This window comes from Sphaeramia orbicularis, chromosome 21, assembly GCF_902148855.1.
Source record: "Sphaeramia orbicularis chromosome 21, fSphaOr1.1, whole genome shotgun sequence".
Lineage (NCBI taxonomy): Eukaryota > Metazoa > Chordata > Actinopteri > Kurtiformes > Apogonidae > Sphaeramia > Sphaeramia orbicularis.
Genome location: NC_043977.1, coordinates 23,748,485 through 23,767,571, shown reverse-complemented (window position 1 = coordinate 23,767,571; position 19,087 = coordinate 23,748,485). Strand labels below are relative to the sequence as shown.

At 39.8% G+C, this 19,087-nt stretch overlaps 2 protein-coding genes across 2 annotated transcripts; both read right to left on the bottom strand.

Moving 5' to 3' along the window:
- Positions 1 to 10: 10 nt before the first annotated feature.
- ino80da (INO80 complex subunit Da) lies at positions 11 to 10,169 on the bottom strand. Its single transcript, XM_030124063.1, has 10 exons — positions 9,609 to 10,169; positions 7,815 to 8,061; positions 6,913 to 7,718; positions 6,668 to 6,764; positions 6,344 to 6,568; positions 5,403 to 5,512; positions 5,105 to 5,238; positions 4,770 to 4,993; positions 4,450 to 4,607; positions 11 to 3,671 (listed from the first exon to the last, which is right to left on the bottom strand). Exons 2-10 carry the CDS (start codon positions 8,030 to 8,032, stop codon positions 2,641 to 2,643), a joined length of 3,003 nt encoding a protein of 1,000 aa, XP_029979923.1. The 5' UTR covers positions 8,033 to 8,061; positions 9,609 to 10,169; the 3' UTR covers positions 11 to 2,640.
- Positions 10,170 to 10,290: 121 nt separating this feature from the next.
- On the bottom strand, positions 10,291 to 18,059 carry LOC115411852 (NADH-ubiquinone oxidoreductase 75 kDa subunit, mitochondrial). Its single transcript, XM_030124064.1, has 19 exons — positions 17,942 to 18,059; positions 17,237 to 17,316; positions 16,865 to 16,962; positions 15,948 to 16,055; positions 15,750 to 15,826; positions 15,346 to 15,427; positions 14,856 to 14,986; positions 14,583 to 14,768; positions 14,361 to 14,495; positions 13,719 to 13,833; positions 13,468 to 13,613; positions 13,243 to 13,371; positions 13,017 to 13,146; positions 12,769 to 12,929; positions 12,514 to 12,668; positions 11,897 to 12,072; positions 11,680 to 11,814; positions 11,457 to 11,529; positions 10,291 to 10,794 (listed from the first exon to the last, which is right to left on the bottom strand). The coding sequence occupies exons 2-19, from the start codon at positions 17,313 to 17,315 to the stop codon at positions 10,703 to 10,705; spliced, it is 2,208 nt and encodes a 735-aa protein (XP_029979924.1). The 5' UTR covers position 17,316; positions 17,942 to 18,059; the 3' UTR covers positions 10,291 to 10,702.
- Positions 18,060 to 19,087: the final 1,028 nt, after the last annotated feature.

Sequence of the window (19,087 nt, the reverse complement as noted above, 5' to 3'; positions counted from 1 at the left end):
GCAAACTACGTCAGTAAATACCTCACAGCAAGTTTTATTTATACATCCAAAAACAAAAGATCAAATTTCTCACACTATATACAGATATTACATACAGTGTTTGTACACATATTACATAATTTGTACACAAGAAAAATATACATAAAAATGTAAACCTTTGTATACAAAAAATACCTTAGACAAATTAAAACAAGGACCAATAACAAAAGGTGACTAGATTAGCTCATCCTATCTTTAAAAACAGTAATACAGTACATTCAATGAGTATAGGAATTTGTCAGCCATCTCTGAATTCAAGCAGTTACATGTGCCTACGAGCCCTGTTAATTTTGTTCTACGTGGTTGTTTGGAGAGTGAAAACGGGTGCAGCGACTAATCTCATGCTTTGTGGATACAGCAGCTTATTTCAAACACTTTCATCCAACCTAGTTTTAAACATTTTTCAACGGACACTGTGTTCATGACTACGCAACAACACTACAGTCAACTGTGGAGCCCAGTCGTCTCTCCCAGTCGCTACGGGGGTTTTTACGCTTGGTGATGTGTCGTCTCTTTGGGAGCGAGAGACAGAACTGGGCCTTCTCACAGCTGGATGGGGTTCTGGTTCAGGCTCAGAGCTGTTAATGATGGCAGCTGTTCGTTTAATGGGCGTCCGAGCAAAAAAAAAAAAAAAAAAAAGGCAAAAAAAACAGACACGGGGTTTGTGAGGCAACACCAGCGTCCTCCACTCCTGTGCAAATCTATGTTAAAAGGTGACATGTGATCTGTTTTTCTTCATGAAAAGAAACGCCAATGCATATATCCCTATGTTTTTATCCCACCACCAATCAAGCCAGCGACCATGATTCAGTTTTCATTATTGATATCAGTGACAAAAGGTTGCTGCCCCATGCAATCTGACTGCTTCCTGCAGTTTAATAGCTATCAAAATATTCTTTACTGGAATATTGTTAAAACCAGAATGACGGCATACACGCAAACACTGATCCCTCCAACTTCAAAAGAACTTACAAGCATTTTGATAGCCATTAAAAACCAGAGACTCAACTCTACAAAACACAGGTTCCACTGAATACATTGCAAAGAACATTTTCAATCCATTGCTACTCAATAATCACCAACAAACCCCAAAATAGAGAATGCTACTCTATATACCTAATACTCAATAATGTCTGACAATCTGTCAATTTCTAATATAATATCTATCAAAAGCCATGGTTGTTCTGCTGTATGAGTCGATAACAGACGGGAGAGGGGTAATTCTAATCAGGTTTGCATCATTTACCTTAGAAGCATTACATTTTGTGTTTCAGTTAAAAACAAACAGTGCTATACCTCAGACATGCTCAGCACACCAATTATATTATACCATCATGTTACACTGAGCCAATGAGTAAAATATTCCAAAATCAATTTACTGCCTAAAACCTTTCACTGGGCCTTTACCCTGGCCATGACATCATACAGTGGGTTTCCTTAAAAGTCCTGAAACTGAATTTGTCTTGTATGAGTGTTACATGCAAGTCACTAAAGACCATTGTATATGGGGACCAGAGAGCACCTTTGAAAGTAGACACTTAAAGTCCCTGGATTACACCATCATCGTCCTAACCATAACACTGAAGCTTGTCTATTAATCTCTAAAATCCACTAAGTATGACCCGAGAAAAGAAGCTGGACTAACCTGATCGCTGGTCTCTTTCAGACTCTCTAGTTCTGAGTGAAACTGTTGTAAAAAATAAAAGGTTTACAACAGTTATGGAGGCCAAAATAGTCCTGATCCATGTCGGCCTGGATTCACCAAGTGAAGCTACATGTAATGAGACCAATAAAATACTTTAACAATGCTAAAGTTATGTTAATGTGTTTATTGCTTTAAGAAACTATATTTACCTTCAAGTGTCTACTATGCCACTCAGAGTCCCACAACCAATGGTGAGGTCAGATATTTTGACGTCTGAGCAAACTGATAAATGAGCACATATACAGTATACACAATATAAAAACAGCTGTTTAAAAGTATTTTGGTAAATTCATATGACTGTGAAATCCGACTCAATAAGATTCTATATCATGACAACAGTTAAATAGCTTCAAACATAATGGATCACAAACATCAAAAGCTGTACTCTTGTTTTTCAAAGGGGTGACAGAAGCAGTGTATGAAACAGGTAGAAAAACGAAATGCAATGGCCATCTGAGCAAGGCAGGGTACAGTTGATCATCTGAAGACAGGACTTAACTGGCAAAGCAAACAAAACCAACCACTGATTGAGGCATCTACGTCAATGAATTCTGAGATAATCTCTGCTAAGGTCCTTCTGCAAATTTCACCCGTGTATTTCACCACAAAATCTGCCTTCTGACTGTAACCCCCCGGGTGACGTAACCACAAGGCATCAAACGTGGACTCACACTGACTTACAACCCCAGACACCATCTGGCTACTGATTAAAAGAACGACAACAGAAAATATTGAGGAAATTCTGAGGTTGTGCAAATTCATTATCAAATAGTGCACTATATTTCACATTGCACACATAGCAGATAAAGAAAGGTGGTAGATGAGAGGCCAGCAGGGTGGATTGTAAGTGAGTAAAGTCAGTCCACAGACCATCTCGCAGCCGCTGCAGGCTGCCCTCATTTACTTTGCGTGAAGGGTGGTGTGGCGCTATTGGCACTTGCAGCGGTGGCACTAACTATTGAGAAGCCAGCGGGGGGCGCTGTGGAGCTGTGGCTAGGCTGCACGTCTTTCGGGATGCCACTGTGGGAGGCCAATTGATGGCCAAAGGCCGCGCTGAACTGAGGGAGCTGCTGCTTGGGCTGAGTGGAGGTCAGAAGATCATGTGAAGAAGATGGAAGGGAGGACGAGGGAGCAGGTGGGGTCGCTAAACCTGTCAGGCCACTCTGAGGCATAGCTGAGAGCGCAGCCATGGGCTGCAGCGTCACAGAGTGGGTGGTGGCCGGGGGAGTGGACAGGGAGGTGGATATGAGATGACTTTCTGAACCTATGAGATTGCCAAACTGTGTGGGATCAGTGAGAGGGAGTGGGAGATTGTTCCATGATGAGCGTGGGGGTCCTGGTACCCCACTGAGAGGGACTTCGAGTAGCAGAGGGGTATCTGTTGGGAAGGATGTGGCGTGGGGTGAAGATATGTGGTCACTGTACGGGGATGGCACGTGGTCACTGTTGTAGTGGCTGCCTTGGGAAGACGATGTGGGTGCATCTGACTTTGACAGAACGTTGGATGTGTGTGTCCGTGAAAACGTTCGCTCTGATAGGGAGGTCTGAGTGAGCAGGGAGGTGGTGGAGGGGGCTGCTGTGGAAGAAGATGAGGTCAGATTGGAGCATGATGTTGGGGGCTGGTTTGAGGGCTGAGATGGTGGTGAGGGAGGAAAGTGTCCCCCAGTGGACTGCAGTAGATTGTCCTCCAGCTCAAGGCTGGTGAAGTTTTCCGTAGGGATGCGGCTGTTGAGCAGGTCCCCCATGCCCCCCGGCTGGACCGGACCAGAAAACACAGTCATGGCTCGTTGGTCCACTCCTTCAGAGGGGGCTAGTTCACCCATGGAGGTCAGGCACACCAAAGAATCCGTATAGGACCCCATTGCCTGTAGCGCACGAACCAGCTCCTCAGCCTCCTCTGTGGTCGGCAGGAGCTCCCCGTTCTTACCTACACACAAACACACACAGGCGTCAGAAAGTTCAGGAAGAAAATCTACCATACGTGTTAATAAGGCTCTTAACTATAGTCCTATCTTATCAAATACTCCCATGCTATGAAATGTAATGATTTGGAAGACTATAAAATATGTAACATATTTTTGCTGATTGGCTAGATACTCTATACAACACCCCCTTTTGTTACATTCTCAGTTGGGATTCAAAGGTAGGCTTTCCATTGTCTGCAAAGTACCAACTGAACATTTTAGTCCTCAAAGATACTGGCACGAGGAACAGATTTAAATACACTGGCTAGTCTAAGAACTTTCATATTGTAGAAGATGATCATACACTCTCTGTAAGTCACAATACACTGAATATATATCACTCATATTTGTTTTACTTAAAATTAAGGTTTGTCTTTGAAGTACCAGTTCTACTTTAAAACACTGTCTGCACATCAGAATACATTCACTTCTCAGATTCCTTCCAACGTAAGATTTATAAATCATATAAATGTACGCAAATTTCTGTATATATGTAATAACATTTTATCATATATCTTGAAAACATGAGCTAACCAGTACTTTAATCATTTTCCCTTCCAACTCATCAAAATATGCAAGATTTATTACATTTTATCTCTGAAGCAAATAAGTTCCAAGAAATTTGTAGATCTTTGTAATTTATACGTAAACTAGAGACTCTGTTCATACTGTCTACATTGTTTTACTGATTGCATTATGTGTAATAACTGAATAAAATAAAGTCACTAAAAAATTCACAACCTTCAAACAAGTCAAAGTCCTGCAGGTCATCAGGGATTCTGGGTAACACGTCAGAGAAATCCTCCTGGTTTAGTTCAAGGTCATTTGGAATGTCTGCCATTTCATTGGTGATATCATCAGGAAGCTCGTCTGTACTCAGATCTGGAGTTGAAGGGCTCCTGCCAAAGAGATGAGAAGAAGAACTGTTGAGACGGAAGGCAGTAACACCTAGTGGTGAAAAAGAAACCCTTCAAATGTGTGACACCAGAGCCTGTGAGTGAAGGTATCGTTGATGTAACTGGATCTCAACACTCAGTTGCTAAGGGATGAGTGGCACAAACCTGATGCTGGCCTGCGAAGGCATTGCTAGGCTTGTAGAAGGCATTCCCAGGTTCCCCTGTGGCAATGCTGGAGGGATGGGTTTCTGAGGCCTCCGAGGCCCTCTCCTCCTCTTCTTCTTATGTTTTTTGGTGAGCGCCGGTGGCTTGGTCTTTTTACGTGGCTTGCGCTGTTGCTGCTGCTGGTGCTGCACTCGTCTGTTACCATCCCCACGCAGAAAATTATCCTGTGTGGGTTGTGTGGAGGAGCATTTTCTTTGAGTCGTATGTAACAGTACAAACAAATACAATATTAAATCAAACAGAACAATAAGGAGAACATTAAACATTGATCTCACCATCTTTTTGGCATGTTCTTCACAGAGTGGTGTCTGGTGTGTGATATCAAACACAGGGATGGAGCACTGCTGACCATCTGCAAATTTGGCTGTGCAACTAGCAAAGAGCTGTTGGGAACGGTTTAACAGAATGTCTGCACACAACAGTAAAGGAAGTAACACTCAACACAGAGGGTGTGTGATACCGAGTGAGGCATCCCACTTTGAATGAAAAAACATTATTTCCAATTAGATAACAACAATCCTGAAACAGTATAACAATGCAACAATACAGTAAGTGAAGTCGGGCAAAGGATACGCTGAAAGCAGTGTCGAGTGAAGGGCAGAGCTCTGTTGTTGCAGGCCTGTCCCTTTGTGCTGCCGGTGCAGATCCCTGTATCTGTATTCTGCAGCTTTGCTGGAGCCACACTGTTAAGAATCAGAACCAGGACTGAGTGAGCACTGAATGACTCTGCAACACAATTCACACAAATATGCACAACATAGCTACTACTATGACAGTGGACTGAGTATTTTGGAAAGCATGTATACAGACTTTTTTATGAATATTTTCTCTCTTGGAGGTCACAGATGGATGACAGCAAGTATGTTAAAATGACAATGTTTACATAGCGTTCACACTAACTAACATTCCGTTTTATTTGATTTGATATTGGAAATTAAATTGGGCCACATACAAAATTATGCCACTCTCCAAATGTAGCTTTTTCCATTTAAGACATGAGACATATGGCAGTACTATTGGAATATGCATTGCATTTCAGTTTTTGGCAGCTTGGCTCTGTGCATTGTACACACACAACTAGCCAGTCATTTCAAAAGGTGGGGTATAGATATGCAAACACACAATGAAAATCAAAATTTCTGGTCAGAAGGGAAAACCAGAATTTTAAACACTATAAAATACTTGGATATCAACAGGCTTTTAGATATGTGCAAATAATGTAAAGTTGTGCTTTTCAAGAACAAGGGTGGCGGTGATGGAAAACCTTGATTCTAAACCAATTTTGATACCAACAGGCAAAACTTCCAGGCAGCTGCAGCCATTCCATATGATAAACAACGTATTAGGGCAGGTGAGTGAATGGTTGCATGTAAACAGCAGGAATATTAGTGGAACACTCAGTGTCATTAGACAAATACACTGTTTCGTATCAATGTCTTTTTTAAACCACAGTGTCTGATCACACTCCATTTACACTAATCTTAACTGATAAACAAGTAGCATTTGTTGCATACCTTGAGGAACTTTGAGAGGCACCACGTAACTCCTGTATCAGCTGACCAGCACAGTCAGGGTTATTACTGGCAGCGTGCAGCAGGGCTTTGCGGAAGGCATAGCGGTATCTCTTTTGGCGGATACTCGCCCTCTCCTGCCTGCACATGTGCTTGTATTTCTCCTGGAGGTACGAGCAAATCCTAAGTAGCCGTGTTCTCCTGGAGGATCCACTCTCATCTTCTAGTCTTTAAATTAAAAAAAGACAAAAAAGAAATACGCAAATGTCAAGATAATAAATGTCAGCTCAGCTTTAATGCTGTCACTTTAAATCTTAAGACACCAACCCATTCTGTGGTCTCCAAGAGCTCTGAAAAGGAAAAATTCTTTCTGACTCTTCATCGTCTTCATCATCCTCATCACTGTCCTCTGACCAGTCCAATCCTGAAAAAGAACTTGTTAGAACAAGCTATTTGGTGTATAGAAAACAATACAATTCTTACAATCTTTCAAAATAAAAAAAAAGCATATGAATTTATGAAAACATTTAAAGCGTATATCTTATTAAAATGAATGGATTTCTGTGAAGCACCTAAATGAGGAAAGAGGTCTCCGTGTTCTAGATGTCTCTTGGCACAGAGTTGCACCAGATGTTGCAACCTGGCCAGGCAAGTGGCAGAAGGTGAGAAGGCAGCAGGATGCATGACAACCACGTGCCGCTGACTGTTACTACCACTATCCTTGCAGCTGACAGGCAAGTGGGTGGCGGTGAAAGGCATTTTCCTGCTGAGTGATGAAGGTTGAACTGAACTGGGGACTGCATTACTGGGCATCCCTGGAGGCAGAAAGTTGACCGTCTGAGGTGGTGGTGGATTGCATAATAAACCCTGCTGCTGTCCTGGGAAGATGAACGAAGTGACACTGGAGTGCTGGGGTGGCTGGAGAAGACCTGACTGCTGCCGAGGGAGATGAGCATTAAGCGGTGAAGAGGAATGGACACGTGGGACAGGGGAAGGACTAAAGTGCTCAGGAGGGGATTGGAAGAGGTCCGTGTCATGGCAGAGTTTCTGGTTGAGCACCAGCCGACTCTGAAGTTTCTTCTTGATGGCACTGCCCTTCCGAGGAGCACCGACCTCCTCCCCATCTGTGTCATCCTCATAAAAGGCAAAAGGGTCCAGTAGTTCCCCGTCTGGAAGGGGTAGCAGGCGTGAACAGGGTGGGGATGGTGGAAGTTCATCTAGACCATTGGGAGGTTTCATAGCAAGAGAGGGCACAGTTATGTTTAGAGCCACTGACTCTAGGTGAGCCCGTGAGCGCATTTCTTCCAAAGCATCATGTTTCTTTTTCCGCTCCTTCTTGGGGATAAAGCCCAAAACCTGCAGGTGACTGTTACAGTATCTGAAAAACAAAATACATGCTCAGCATGAAGTACAGATAGACAACTGAATATTTGTATGTTCTGTATTTAAAAGTGGCTCTGGTATACATATATACCTGCGGTCTTCAGACTTGGGGATGGGGTTAGTACATCGCTGACTGTTGTACTTCGCCACATATTCACATTGTTTAAAGGGAGCCGTCTTATCCTCCAGAACGTGCCGGATACAGAAAGCGTAGCCATTTAGTCTGCGTTGCTTGCAGAGCTTTGGGCTGTATGAGCACAACGGCTTATTGTCCACCTCTGAGAAGTGTATGTGTTTGCCTTCATACATCACGTGACTCTTGTCCTTGACAACATCAGCTGATGGAGGAAAAATTTGAGAAAAAATATATTTAAATATTAGTAAAACTTCATATTACAAAGGGAACCATGTATACATACAGATATTTGGGACATGTAGGTATTCACTGAGAGAACACTTAGAAAGATGTATTTTCCATGATTTACTACATATGCAGCTTGATTATATTAAAGTATCATTCCCTCACGTGAAACAAATGTCAGTGTTTGGTAATTTAATTACTATGTTAAGTGTCCACAGCTTACAATAACCCTTTAAATCAAGCTAAACTTGATGTTCCTGTCTGGATAGTTTGCTTTCCCTCTTACTCATTCAAGTGGGGCTGAATGCATTCCACAATTCAATGAGTTATAAACCACTACGGGTTATGATAGTAATTCAGATGACAGCGGTCTTCTGTGGGTTTACTTTAAAATTTGACTCGTTCGTTTTTAGTTATCACTGGTTACGTAACAAGCTGACACTCGGATAACTTAGTCAAAAGTGCAGTTTGCTAACTGGTCTAGACAAGCGCATGACGTTACTTTTTATAGACACATTAAACAACAGCAGGATGCTACAAGTACTCTATACCACCATACAGTGTAATAATAGTGTCGAGCTAACTATCTGCTATAGACATTAAGAGCTAAGCTGCTATCTTTGTCGAGTTATTTTGAAGTTGGTTGTAAGACCGGTAAAAAGGTGAAACACATTAAATACGCGTTGTAAACAGAGAAGGCGTGCCTGAGTATCATTTATAACGGCTGTGGTTGGCATTAACAACTTTAATTTGCATGAGGACCCGAGAGGAAAGCAAACACTAAAATTGACCAACTATCAGAGTCCAACAGCTAGCTTACGCACATTAGCTTTGAACGGATAGTTAAACCCCAAATTATTAAACTGTCTACGTGTAAATACACCCTTACGTCGATGAAAAAAAGGGATCATTGTTGAACATTTTCCAGACATAAACATTTTTTACTCGTCTGTACCACATTTAAAATTTATATCAACATGCTAGCTAGCAAGCTACCAAGGCTAAAAACACAAATTAGTAGGCGGTAGCTAACCAGGAAACGGAAACATCAGCAATTGGCAACACTATAAAATGTATGTTTTCACTTTAGTTTTATTTAGAAAAATGCAAGCGTGATCATAAAAATGAGAAATTGTCAACCGGACAATATTGTGGAATTTCTAGCAAACATAAATGATATATTTATTGCTAAATACTTCCTAACAAAGGGTCTACAACCGAGGCTCAGGGCCTATCCCCGAAGGCCTCCTCAATATTCGGAATGAATTATGGCCACTATCGTTACATAATGTGACATTAGGCAGCTGTAAGATCAAAAGCCGTCAACAATTCGTAACTCAGCACAACTGTTTGAGGCTATGAGTCATTAACATAGATCCCAAGTAATAAAATCCACCAGTCATTAATAAGAGGCCTTTTAGCTTCAGTACACAGCGGCCTATAGTAGACCACTTGTCCGATAGATGTCAGTGCAAAGCGGTGCTCCCTGAAATCGAGGTCGAGGCTGTGTTGCATTTCGCTTACCTTGAATTGGTATGGGCTGTGTACGGTATTCGCTCCAGATAGACGGCCGAAATGTCTATTAGAATCAGCTAGGCTATTTGTGCATCGATATTCGAGATAGGATAGTAACAGCGATCTTCATCGAGCTCGGTATATCTTGAAATAAGGATGCATGTAAATATAGGCTATCCAGAGCAAATTATAAGCAGTAGGTAGACTGCTGAGGATTTTTGTTGGATCCACAGCAGACTCCTCACAGCACCACTACAGGCACTGCGGGGACATGACAACAATCCGCTGAACAACAACAACCTCTCCTACCATATTGGAAATTCAACTTTGTTAAAAGCCCCTGTAGTGTAGAAATAAATGTTTATCACTTTGTCAGGTTGTAACAGCTGGTGTGCGGGGAGGTGCGTTTTGCATTAGCTGCATTTATATGCACTTTGGTTGGAAATACATTGAAGAGGGGACCTGCAAAGTGTTGCAGTGTAAAATCCACCTGGACCACGGCTATCATCCTCCATATGAATGAGTTATCAACACTGCCACTGTTGCCGGCTGTTCACTGAAGATGAACCACGTGTCAATCTGACAAGGCGTCTCAATACTGGAAAAAAAGTTATTCATGACAGTGCCATCAGTGGCACAGCACACATTTTACTACTGGAAATATTTATTAAGCAAAAACTTTAATAGGACATTTCCTACAGAAAACTAGTTTATTAATTTAGGTACATAGAACTGCACTTACAATACTAAATTCCATTTACCTTTAGGAAAAATATCATCTTTAATCAACTGAACAGGAAAACTAAATATTATTAACCTGTGCATGATAATCATTTAAAATCTTTGGTCACAGCTAATAAAAAGAAAATGTCCTAATAGGTAAAACAAAGTCAGGTTTGCATTTCTACTTAAATGCTCGTGGAGTTTACATATTCAATCTGCAAATACTGCATAGACATATTTCAGTAGGTTAGTACAGTACAAGGCATCTGCTATAATAAAACATATGTGACTGTAAAACAAGTGCAAATAAGCTAGGAATGTGCAAATACAGGAATTGTGCGTATCAGTTGGTCAAGAATCGGACGGCTGTATGTTGTGTCTTAGCATATGGCTGGCTCATCCACAGCTTGTGCTCCTTCTTTGACTGCTTTCACACACTTTGCCATCGTCTGGGAGGCTCGGCTTATTGGATCTGTGGGTCAAGATTCAAAGCATGGATTTAAATTGTACATCTGCACAGAAGTGAAAAGCAGAGCAACATAATGTTTAAATATGAGTTTTACAAAGATAATAAAAATGTCATTTTTTAAAACAGAAAATATGCTTTTCTATACTGATCCTTGTTTCTTTTATTTACTTTATTTATGTCAGTTTACAATTTAACTCATTAGAAGCTGTTACTGGGTAAAATTCTATAATTATCTATCAGCATGTTTTAATACTGAACTCTGTTTATGGTTTTGGCTGCTCATTGGTGTTTTCAGACAAGTTAAAAGGTTACTAATTTTTTCAGATTTTTCAGGAAACAAAAAAAAAAAAACTTAACCAGAAATTGAGTATTTGATGACTTAGGCAATTATTTTAGGAAAGTAACAATATGTAAAACTAATTCTTCTTTCCATGAATATTATAAATTTGATTTTTTTTTTGTTGTTGTTGTTGTATATGTTTACAAGAGAGGCTCTATATTTTGCTGTGTCCTATCTAAACTGGCAAAAGGTTAATTTCTGCCTTTCTAATACAGGACTGGAGGAAGATACCTGTTCCACAGCTAGTGCATAGTGGATGTGGTGGCAGTTTCCTTTGAGGGATTTTGCTCATGTAATATAATAGAATTGAGTACTGGTGGCCCACCTGTCATGAAGAAGTCTTTGATAGTAAGATGAGGAGGTACTAACAATTCAGTAAGAACAGCCTGGTTCACTGCCTGTAAGAGATAAGCGAGATATCATCATCCTTACAGGGAAAAGCAAAGAGCAAACTAAGATAAACTGAATATGTTAGCCTGAAAAAACAAGATTTGACAGTGCTGTCTCTATGCCATCTAAACACAAGCTGGGGGAAGATAATAGCTGACCTTAGATAGTTCATTAGCCTGCTTAAAGTAGTTGGCCTCCTCCACGTCATCATACCGCACCAGATTTGGGGAAACCTCTGCCATTCTATGACGTACTTCATCAAGGGTATCATAGGGCAGAGGTACTCCAGCAAGCTTTCATAAGGAAGAAGAAATACATAGATTTTAATCCAGTTTGTTTTTATTAGATAAATGGCTGTCTGTGTTTGTAGTTTACCTCAGATATGGCTCTGATGATCTTCCAGTCCTCCCTGGCCATTCCTGGTGGAGTCACAGCCACTCTGGTTTGCTGGGAGCGGCCCTCAGTGTTCACATAGGTGCTACATTTCTCAGTGTATGCAGCTCCAGGAAGTATGATATCAGCCACTGGTGCACCAGCATCACCATGGTGACCTGGGAAGTTTCAACACAGGTCATTTACAATGGAGGTACTGTGTAACAAGGATGAACACTATTCAAAAATTATAATTATCATATTGTGATTGTATGAATTTTAGTGACGGGTCATTTTTACATTTCATTTTGACTGAAAAAACAGCAATTATGTGTTTTTTTGCTAGGGTAATATGTAAAGCAATTAATCAGCTCAACTACATAATATTTCTAAAGTACTTTTACATCACAAACTGTTCTTATTTATCCACTATCGACTACTTTATAAGCAGTTGTTTGCGGTATGTGAACATCTGTAGCTGATATACATCTATCCTGTATGGATTTGTGTTTTTTTGTTTAATTTGAAGGTCATTAAATTGTCAGGACGTGCTATTTCCCTCAGACACCATACATAAAAGGATGACAATAAAACCTGGGCTATATAGTAATGCAGCTGACCTTGATAAATGATGACGCTATCCTTTGGGAGGTCTTGACGAGTAATACAGCCAGCATCAGCACCAAGAAGAAACAAAACTTTAGGTGGGTTCTTTCTTAAAGTTTCTACTCCTGGCTTGAACCCAAGATCAAGAGCTGCAACTTGACTGGCAACCCTGAAGATACACATACAGAACAGCACTTATATTTCAAAAGTCCACTGGGAATACTCTGTTATACTCAAAAGCTTCTCCATTAATTGCCTAAACTAGTGACCTGTGAAGAACATTGAGAACCTTCCAGTTCTCCTCCACTCCACTGCTGACACGGGCATTCTGAGCGATAGTGGACACAGCAGCCATTATCGCAGCTCCATCCTCTCTCTGCAGGCAGCTGCTGCCAACTACAACAACAGGATGTTTCGCTTTAGCCAAGACCTAGAGGGGGTGATAAAAGTTACAAAAACAATCAGGGACATTCAAGGTGATAACATTCAATACAATGTCTTATATTTACAATGTTACCTGACAGAATGGATGATTTCCTGACGCAATGTCTTGAAGAACCTTGGGCGACTCCCCAAGATGGTCATAGGTGTAACTTAGGTCGACTTCCTTTCCCACAAGAGCAACTTGCAACTCATTGTGAAGCCAGCTAAAGTAACATTACAAGACACTTACTTGTTTAGGTTAATAAATCAAAATTGTACAACAGCCATATAGTATATTGTATTGATAGCGTCTAACTTACCTTTTTCTGATTCGTGCATTCACCAGAGGAGCCTCGTACCGTGGGTTGGTGCCGACCAGAAGCAGCAGGTCTGCCTCTTCAATGCCAGCAATCCCGGTGTTAAGAAGGTAGCTTGAACGTAAATCAGATCTAAAAAACGTAACAGCCAAAAAAGGTAGTCTAATGTTATTGTTGGTTAAACTGCCATAACACCATAATTAATTTGTCTCCTTTGCATAGTCTCACCCTGCTCCAGCCATTGGGAATCCCTCCTCTGTGCACAGATTTTCACTGTTCAAACGGTTTAGCAAGTCTTTCAAGGAAATCAGAGCCTCTGCATCAACCAAACCTCCAACAACTGCAGCCACATCATTTCCTTCAGCTCCCTGCAACTGTCAGACAAGATGTAAATAAACAAGGGTGGTCAGATGAAGACTCAGTATTTTTGATTATTACTGACTGTTTTCTTGTTGAAATATTGTTGTAATATTACATACTGCTCCAGCAACACGTGTCAGTGCATCTTCCCAGGTTGTGGGTACCAACTGCCCAGACTCACTTTTCACCATAGGCTGTGTAAGTCTCTGCCGTTTAAGTCCATCGTAAGCAAACCTGTCAGGAGTTAAAAAGGGAAAAAAAGGCAGTTATTCTATCACACATACGTACATTTGTTTTAATCTATATGGGTATATCTTTATTACAGAAACTACTGTAAACCCCTTTCCTAAATTCCTTTGATTTATTATTTATTTGCAGAAAATGTCAAATGGCCAAAATAACATATATTTGTTGTTTAAACCAAAATATTACAAGGAAAACCAGTTCATATCACATTTTACAGAATGCTAATGTTTTGACTGAAGAGTTAAACCCTTACTATCTGGTGGAATGACCCTGATTTTCAGCTATGACTTTTGTACTCTCATTCTCTAAACCAAGATTTCACATTGCCGTTGGGCGTTTTATGACACTCCTGGTACAAAAATGGAAACAGCTCAGCTTTGTGTGATATTTTGTGACCGTCCGTCTTCCTCTTGATCACATTAATAGTTTTCACTGGAGTTCAGCTCTGAGAATTTGAAGCGCTCTCTTAAGTTTTTCCACATATTATTCCAATTTATGTGATATAAAAAACTAACCTGGTTTTGTCTGAGATCCACTCCTCATTGATATCTTCATTAATACGAGGCAGAATTCTCATCACTTCACCTCCCCGTGTGCTCACCACAATGTTACTACCCACAGCATCAAGAACATCAATGGTTTCAGTTTTTCTATAGAAAACAAAAGAGTACACGTGAGATCAAGCAAACCTTTAGACCTTAAAATAGTTTATCAAATGCAGACTAAAGGCCAAATACCTGGTCTCCCATGGGCGAGCAGTGAATGCATATGGCTTAGAAGTCAGAGCTCCCACTGGGCATATATCAATGACATTCCCAGACAACTCTGACATAAACATCTTCTCCACATAGGTCCCTATCTGCAGGTCATTTCCTCTTCCAGTGGTGCCCAGGTCCTCCACACCCGCAATCTCACTAGCAAAACTGTACAGAAGAGAAATACAACTAATTTTTAACTGAATTTGTAAGTGTGTATCAACTTATTTTACTCTGGGTATTAGTGTTACTTACCGCACACATCGAGTGCACTGAATACATCGAGTCATAATAGTTTTGATGAGGGGGCCAATGTTCTTGTCCTCTACAGCTCTTTTGCCCTCTGTAAAGCGGCTCCTGTCACTGCCGAACTGCATGGACTGGTCCTTAAAGTTGGATTAATATTATCAGTATTTTATAATAACAATAAAAGTATGTGTTTTGTATACACAGGCAAGCAGTTTATCATGTCTATGTGTAACCTATCATAACTGTCAGTGACAGGGTTGCCAACTCCCTGAAAAAAAAAAAAAATGTGACACCTCGTTGGCAGGGCCGGCCGACCCAATTGCCTGCACCCCTCCCAGAGTGAATTTATTTTTCCTTTTTTGTGTATGTGAAAAAGTGCGTCCCTTTTCAGCTCAATATGGGATGCGTACTTTTGTTTCTAAATACGGGACGATTCCTTTTTTTCAAGGGACGGTTGGCAACCCTAGTCAGTGATAATAAATAATCTTTGACTTACCTGCAGATCACATTCACCCCCCTGATCACAAATTGGACAGTCTAATGGGTGGTTAGCCAGTAGGAACTCCATCACACCCTCTCTGCATGAAAACAGTCCTTGTTAATGTGATATGAGTCAGTAAATGTTAACATTGCAACACAACTCTACACAGCTTAGCAAAAAACAAAAATGCCATTAGCTTTGATTACTGGACACGTTTGCTATGCTGTTGCTTATGCCACAAAATGTTAATGCAATATCACGATAAATGTCACTTATGTCACTTATAAATTTAATCTATTTCTGTCCTGACTTAATTTTAGGGCAAGGTCTTGTATTGACGAAGAGAGTCAGATCACTACATAAAATCCAGGTTGTCTATAATATCAATATTAATACAACACTATTGAGGCTGATGATACCTGGCTTTCCTTGTTTTATCAGAGTTGGTTAAAATGTTCCAGCCCTTCATTACTGGCATAGCACAGGCTGCCACTGGCTAGAGGGTAAATGAAAAATAATTTATTATTTTGCAAAGATACATCCCTGCTAAATCAATAAACAGAGGGCACCGCTTCAGATATCAACATGAACAACAAAATAACTACTCTAAAACATACCTTGGGAACTTTCTCTATTTCCACAAGACACATACGACAGTTTCCAGCCACCGACAGACGTTCATGGTAGCAAAAGCGAGGAATCTGCATTCCTGCTTTCTCACATGCCTGTGACAGAAATCAGCCACATTATTAAACCTAAGACTACTGTATTTTCCTGACCTTTACATCCTAAGGAATCAAGCCACCTTATGTAACAGACATAATCTATGACAGGGTTGTCAAACTCTTTTTAGTTAGGGGCCACAGACAGCCCAAAATGATCTAAAGTGGGTCGGACCATTAAAAAAATAACATAATCACATATAAAGAATGTCAACTCCAAAATCTCCTCTGTGTTTTAGAGTGAAACAAGTAAAATTACATTGTGAAAATGTTAACGTCTACAAACTATCCTTCAAAAAATGTGAATGACATGAACAATCTGAAATTTCTTGAGAAAAATGTGCAAATTTAACAATATTATGCCTCAGCTTATCCTTTACACATGTGCTTTACAACATACAGATCACAGTGGATCTATAAAAGCACACAACATTGAGTAACAGGCATATTAGTGTTAAAATTGCACTTACTTCTCTTAAGACATTTCATGTTGTTCATTTATTCACATTTTTTGCGAAAGACTATTTCGTAAATGTAAACATTTTCATGTAATTTTACTTTTGCACTAAAACAAAGAGAAAACATTTGAATTGCCATTATTTATAGGTTATTATGAACACATTTTCGAATTGGGCTATATGTGGCCCCTGAAATAAAATGACTTTGATCCCCTTGATTGTTAATATCTTCAGTGTACTTTTTGCATTTCACAAATACATCCCACGAGCCTGATTGGACCCTTTGGCAGGCTGCTTTTGGCCTACAGCCCCTATCTCTGACACCCCTGATCTATGAATTTCATTATATATTACCTGCAAAACAGTGGTTCCTGGCTCTACAGCAACAGGCTTCCCGTCCACGAACACTTCTATCAGGTCAGTGGCTGCTGCTGCTGTTGCTGCAGTTCGGGCTTAAATCACAAAGAAGAAATGACTTACATGCAATCATTTGTATCATCATCAAACTAGTGTACTGTAACAAATGTCTGCATTGGCTTAAATGTACTAAGAAAGCTGCAGTCTGGCACCTAATGAAGTAGTTGGCAAGTCTATAATCCTACCCATAATCCATCACTGGAAGGAAGTATCACGCGTTCTACACTAAATTGCTATTCTGCTGAAACATAAAACAGACAGGATACGTCCAACTCATATCAAATTATGCAGTTGGTACATGTTTATTACCATTGTTGGTTGCAGCCGCGCCTCCTTTCGTAACAACAGCTGGGAAGAGACCACGGCTCACAACAGGCAGACGCAACATGCTGCAAGAAACAGAAACACATGTGGAGCTTTAATAACTAACATTTACATCTGCATATTTAAACAGGACGAGGATTGAGGATGATCAGTTATGGGGACATTTTTATAAACTATAAAAAATAAATGTACAGACATCGAGAATGTACAGACTAGAATGTTGAGGAATGCCAATAAGTGATAGTAATAAGGAGGCTGCTATTTTAACAAGTATAAGTCAGTGTTGTATATTTTGTAATGTTGGCTAACGGCCATGTCAGCTAATGCTAGCTAGGTGTAAGTACCGGTATGTAACTAGCTAGTAACAGTTAGCCTGTCATATTTACTGACTGTAATTGAGTGGTAAATGAGTAACAGTGGAAAACGTACGAACTAGACCCGGTGCTCTTTTAATATGTGCAATGTCAAAACCCTAATTTGTTAAAAAAAAAATAATAATAATTTTTTAAAAAAATATATCAGTTTATTACATCCAAGCTAACATGATGCAAGTTGGCGTCTTCCGATTTCCACTCGACTAACTTCATCCCATTAAACAGCCAGTGTAATTAGCCCTGTATAATATTAGTGTGCCGGTGTTGTCTCCTCTTTTACAGACTTATATCTTTCCTAAAATGTCCCGTTACTTACCTTGCCGGTGCTTGTCCTCATGAGACTGTTCACTGCGCACACTGACTTGTTATTCTGCTGCGTCACGGATTAAGTAATCCTACTATACCATAATCCAAACACTGAAGCCTATTTTCTTTAATGACGCATGGGTTGGTACAAAAACATGCACATTTCTGCACTATAGACTGTAGGAATCACTGATGGAAACCTCATCTGCAAAAATTATTCTAAACGACGCCCAGTTTTTACAGTCAGTGGTAATGTGGAAAGAAACAGTAGGGCAGTGACCTGGAAAGTTATAGTATTTCTTGCCTTTATTGCTAATACACTGCTTTAATAAGTATATAAAGTACTGTGCAAAAGTCTTAAACCACCTTTAGGTTTGTTATATAACTTTATTTAGTAAGGTTTTAATGATCACACATGGGTCTGGCTGAGCAAAAGTGAACATCAGGGTCAATTTCTTCTTTCTCTAAAAACAATATATTTGATTACTCAGCATGAAGGACATATAGCTCTAGTTTCTAAAACTGTGTTTATTTAATTTGTACCTGATTACAATTGGATATATAAGAAAATATATGAGAATACAGTGCAAATTAAGAACAGTAAAGGTTGTAAATGAATGTATACAGCATAAATTCAGAATGTAAATAGCAGTGTGTAAATAAATATGTTCAAAACACATGCCTGTCTAATCTAATATTTCATAAGAATCAAATACTATAATGATTCTCAATGTTATTTCTTATATTAGAAAAACAGTAGAAAAATGTGTACTAAATATAGTAATAACAATTTTTTTTTTGGATATAATGTATTTTAATATGTTAAGAAATGTGTGGTATGCCAAATATTTGCACTTTCCTTGAGGAACAGCACTGTTTGTTATTTTTTCCAAACCTTGAATAACTGTTGTATATTTTTCCTCTCCATTACTTTGTCAATGATGGTAAATTCATGTTTTTATTAAATATTTGGTTATTTTTCCAAAGTACTTGCTTAGACCTACAATTTGAGCTATTATGATTACTGCTAAATTAGTGTTTTCTCACTCTGTTACTCGCTTGGCCAGGCCCACATTCATTCATTCATTCATTCATTCATTCATTCGTCTGTCTTTGTATTAACCCTTAAAGACTCAAAAGCATCTACTGATCTAAA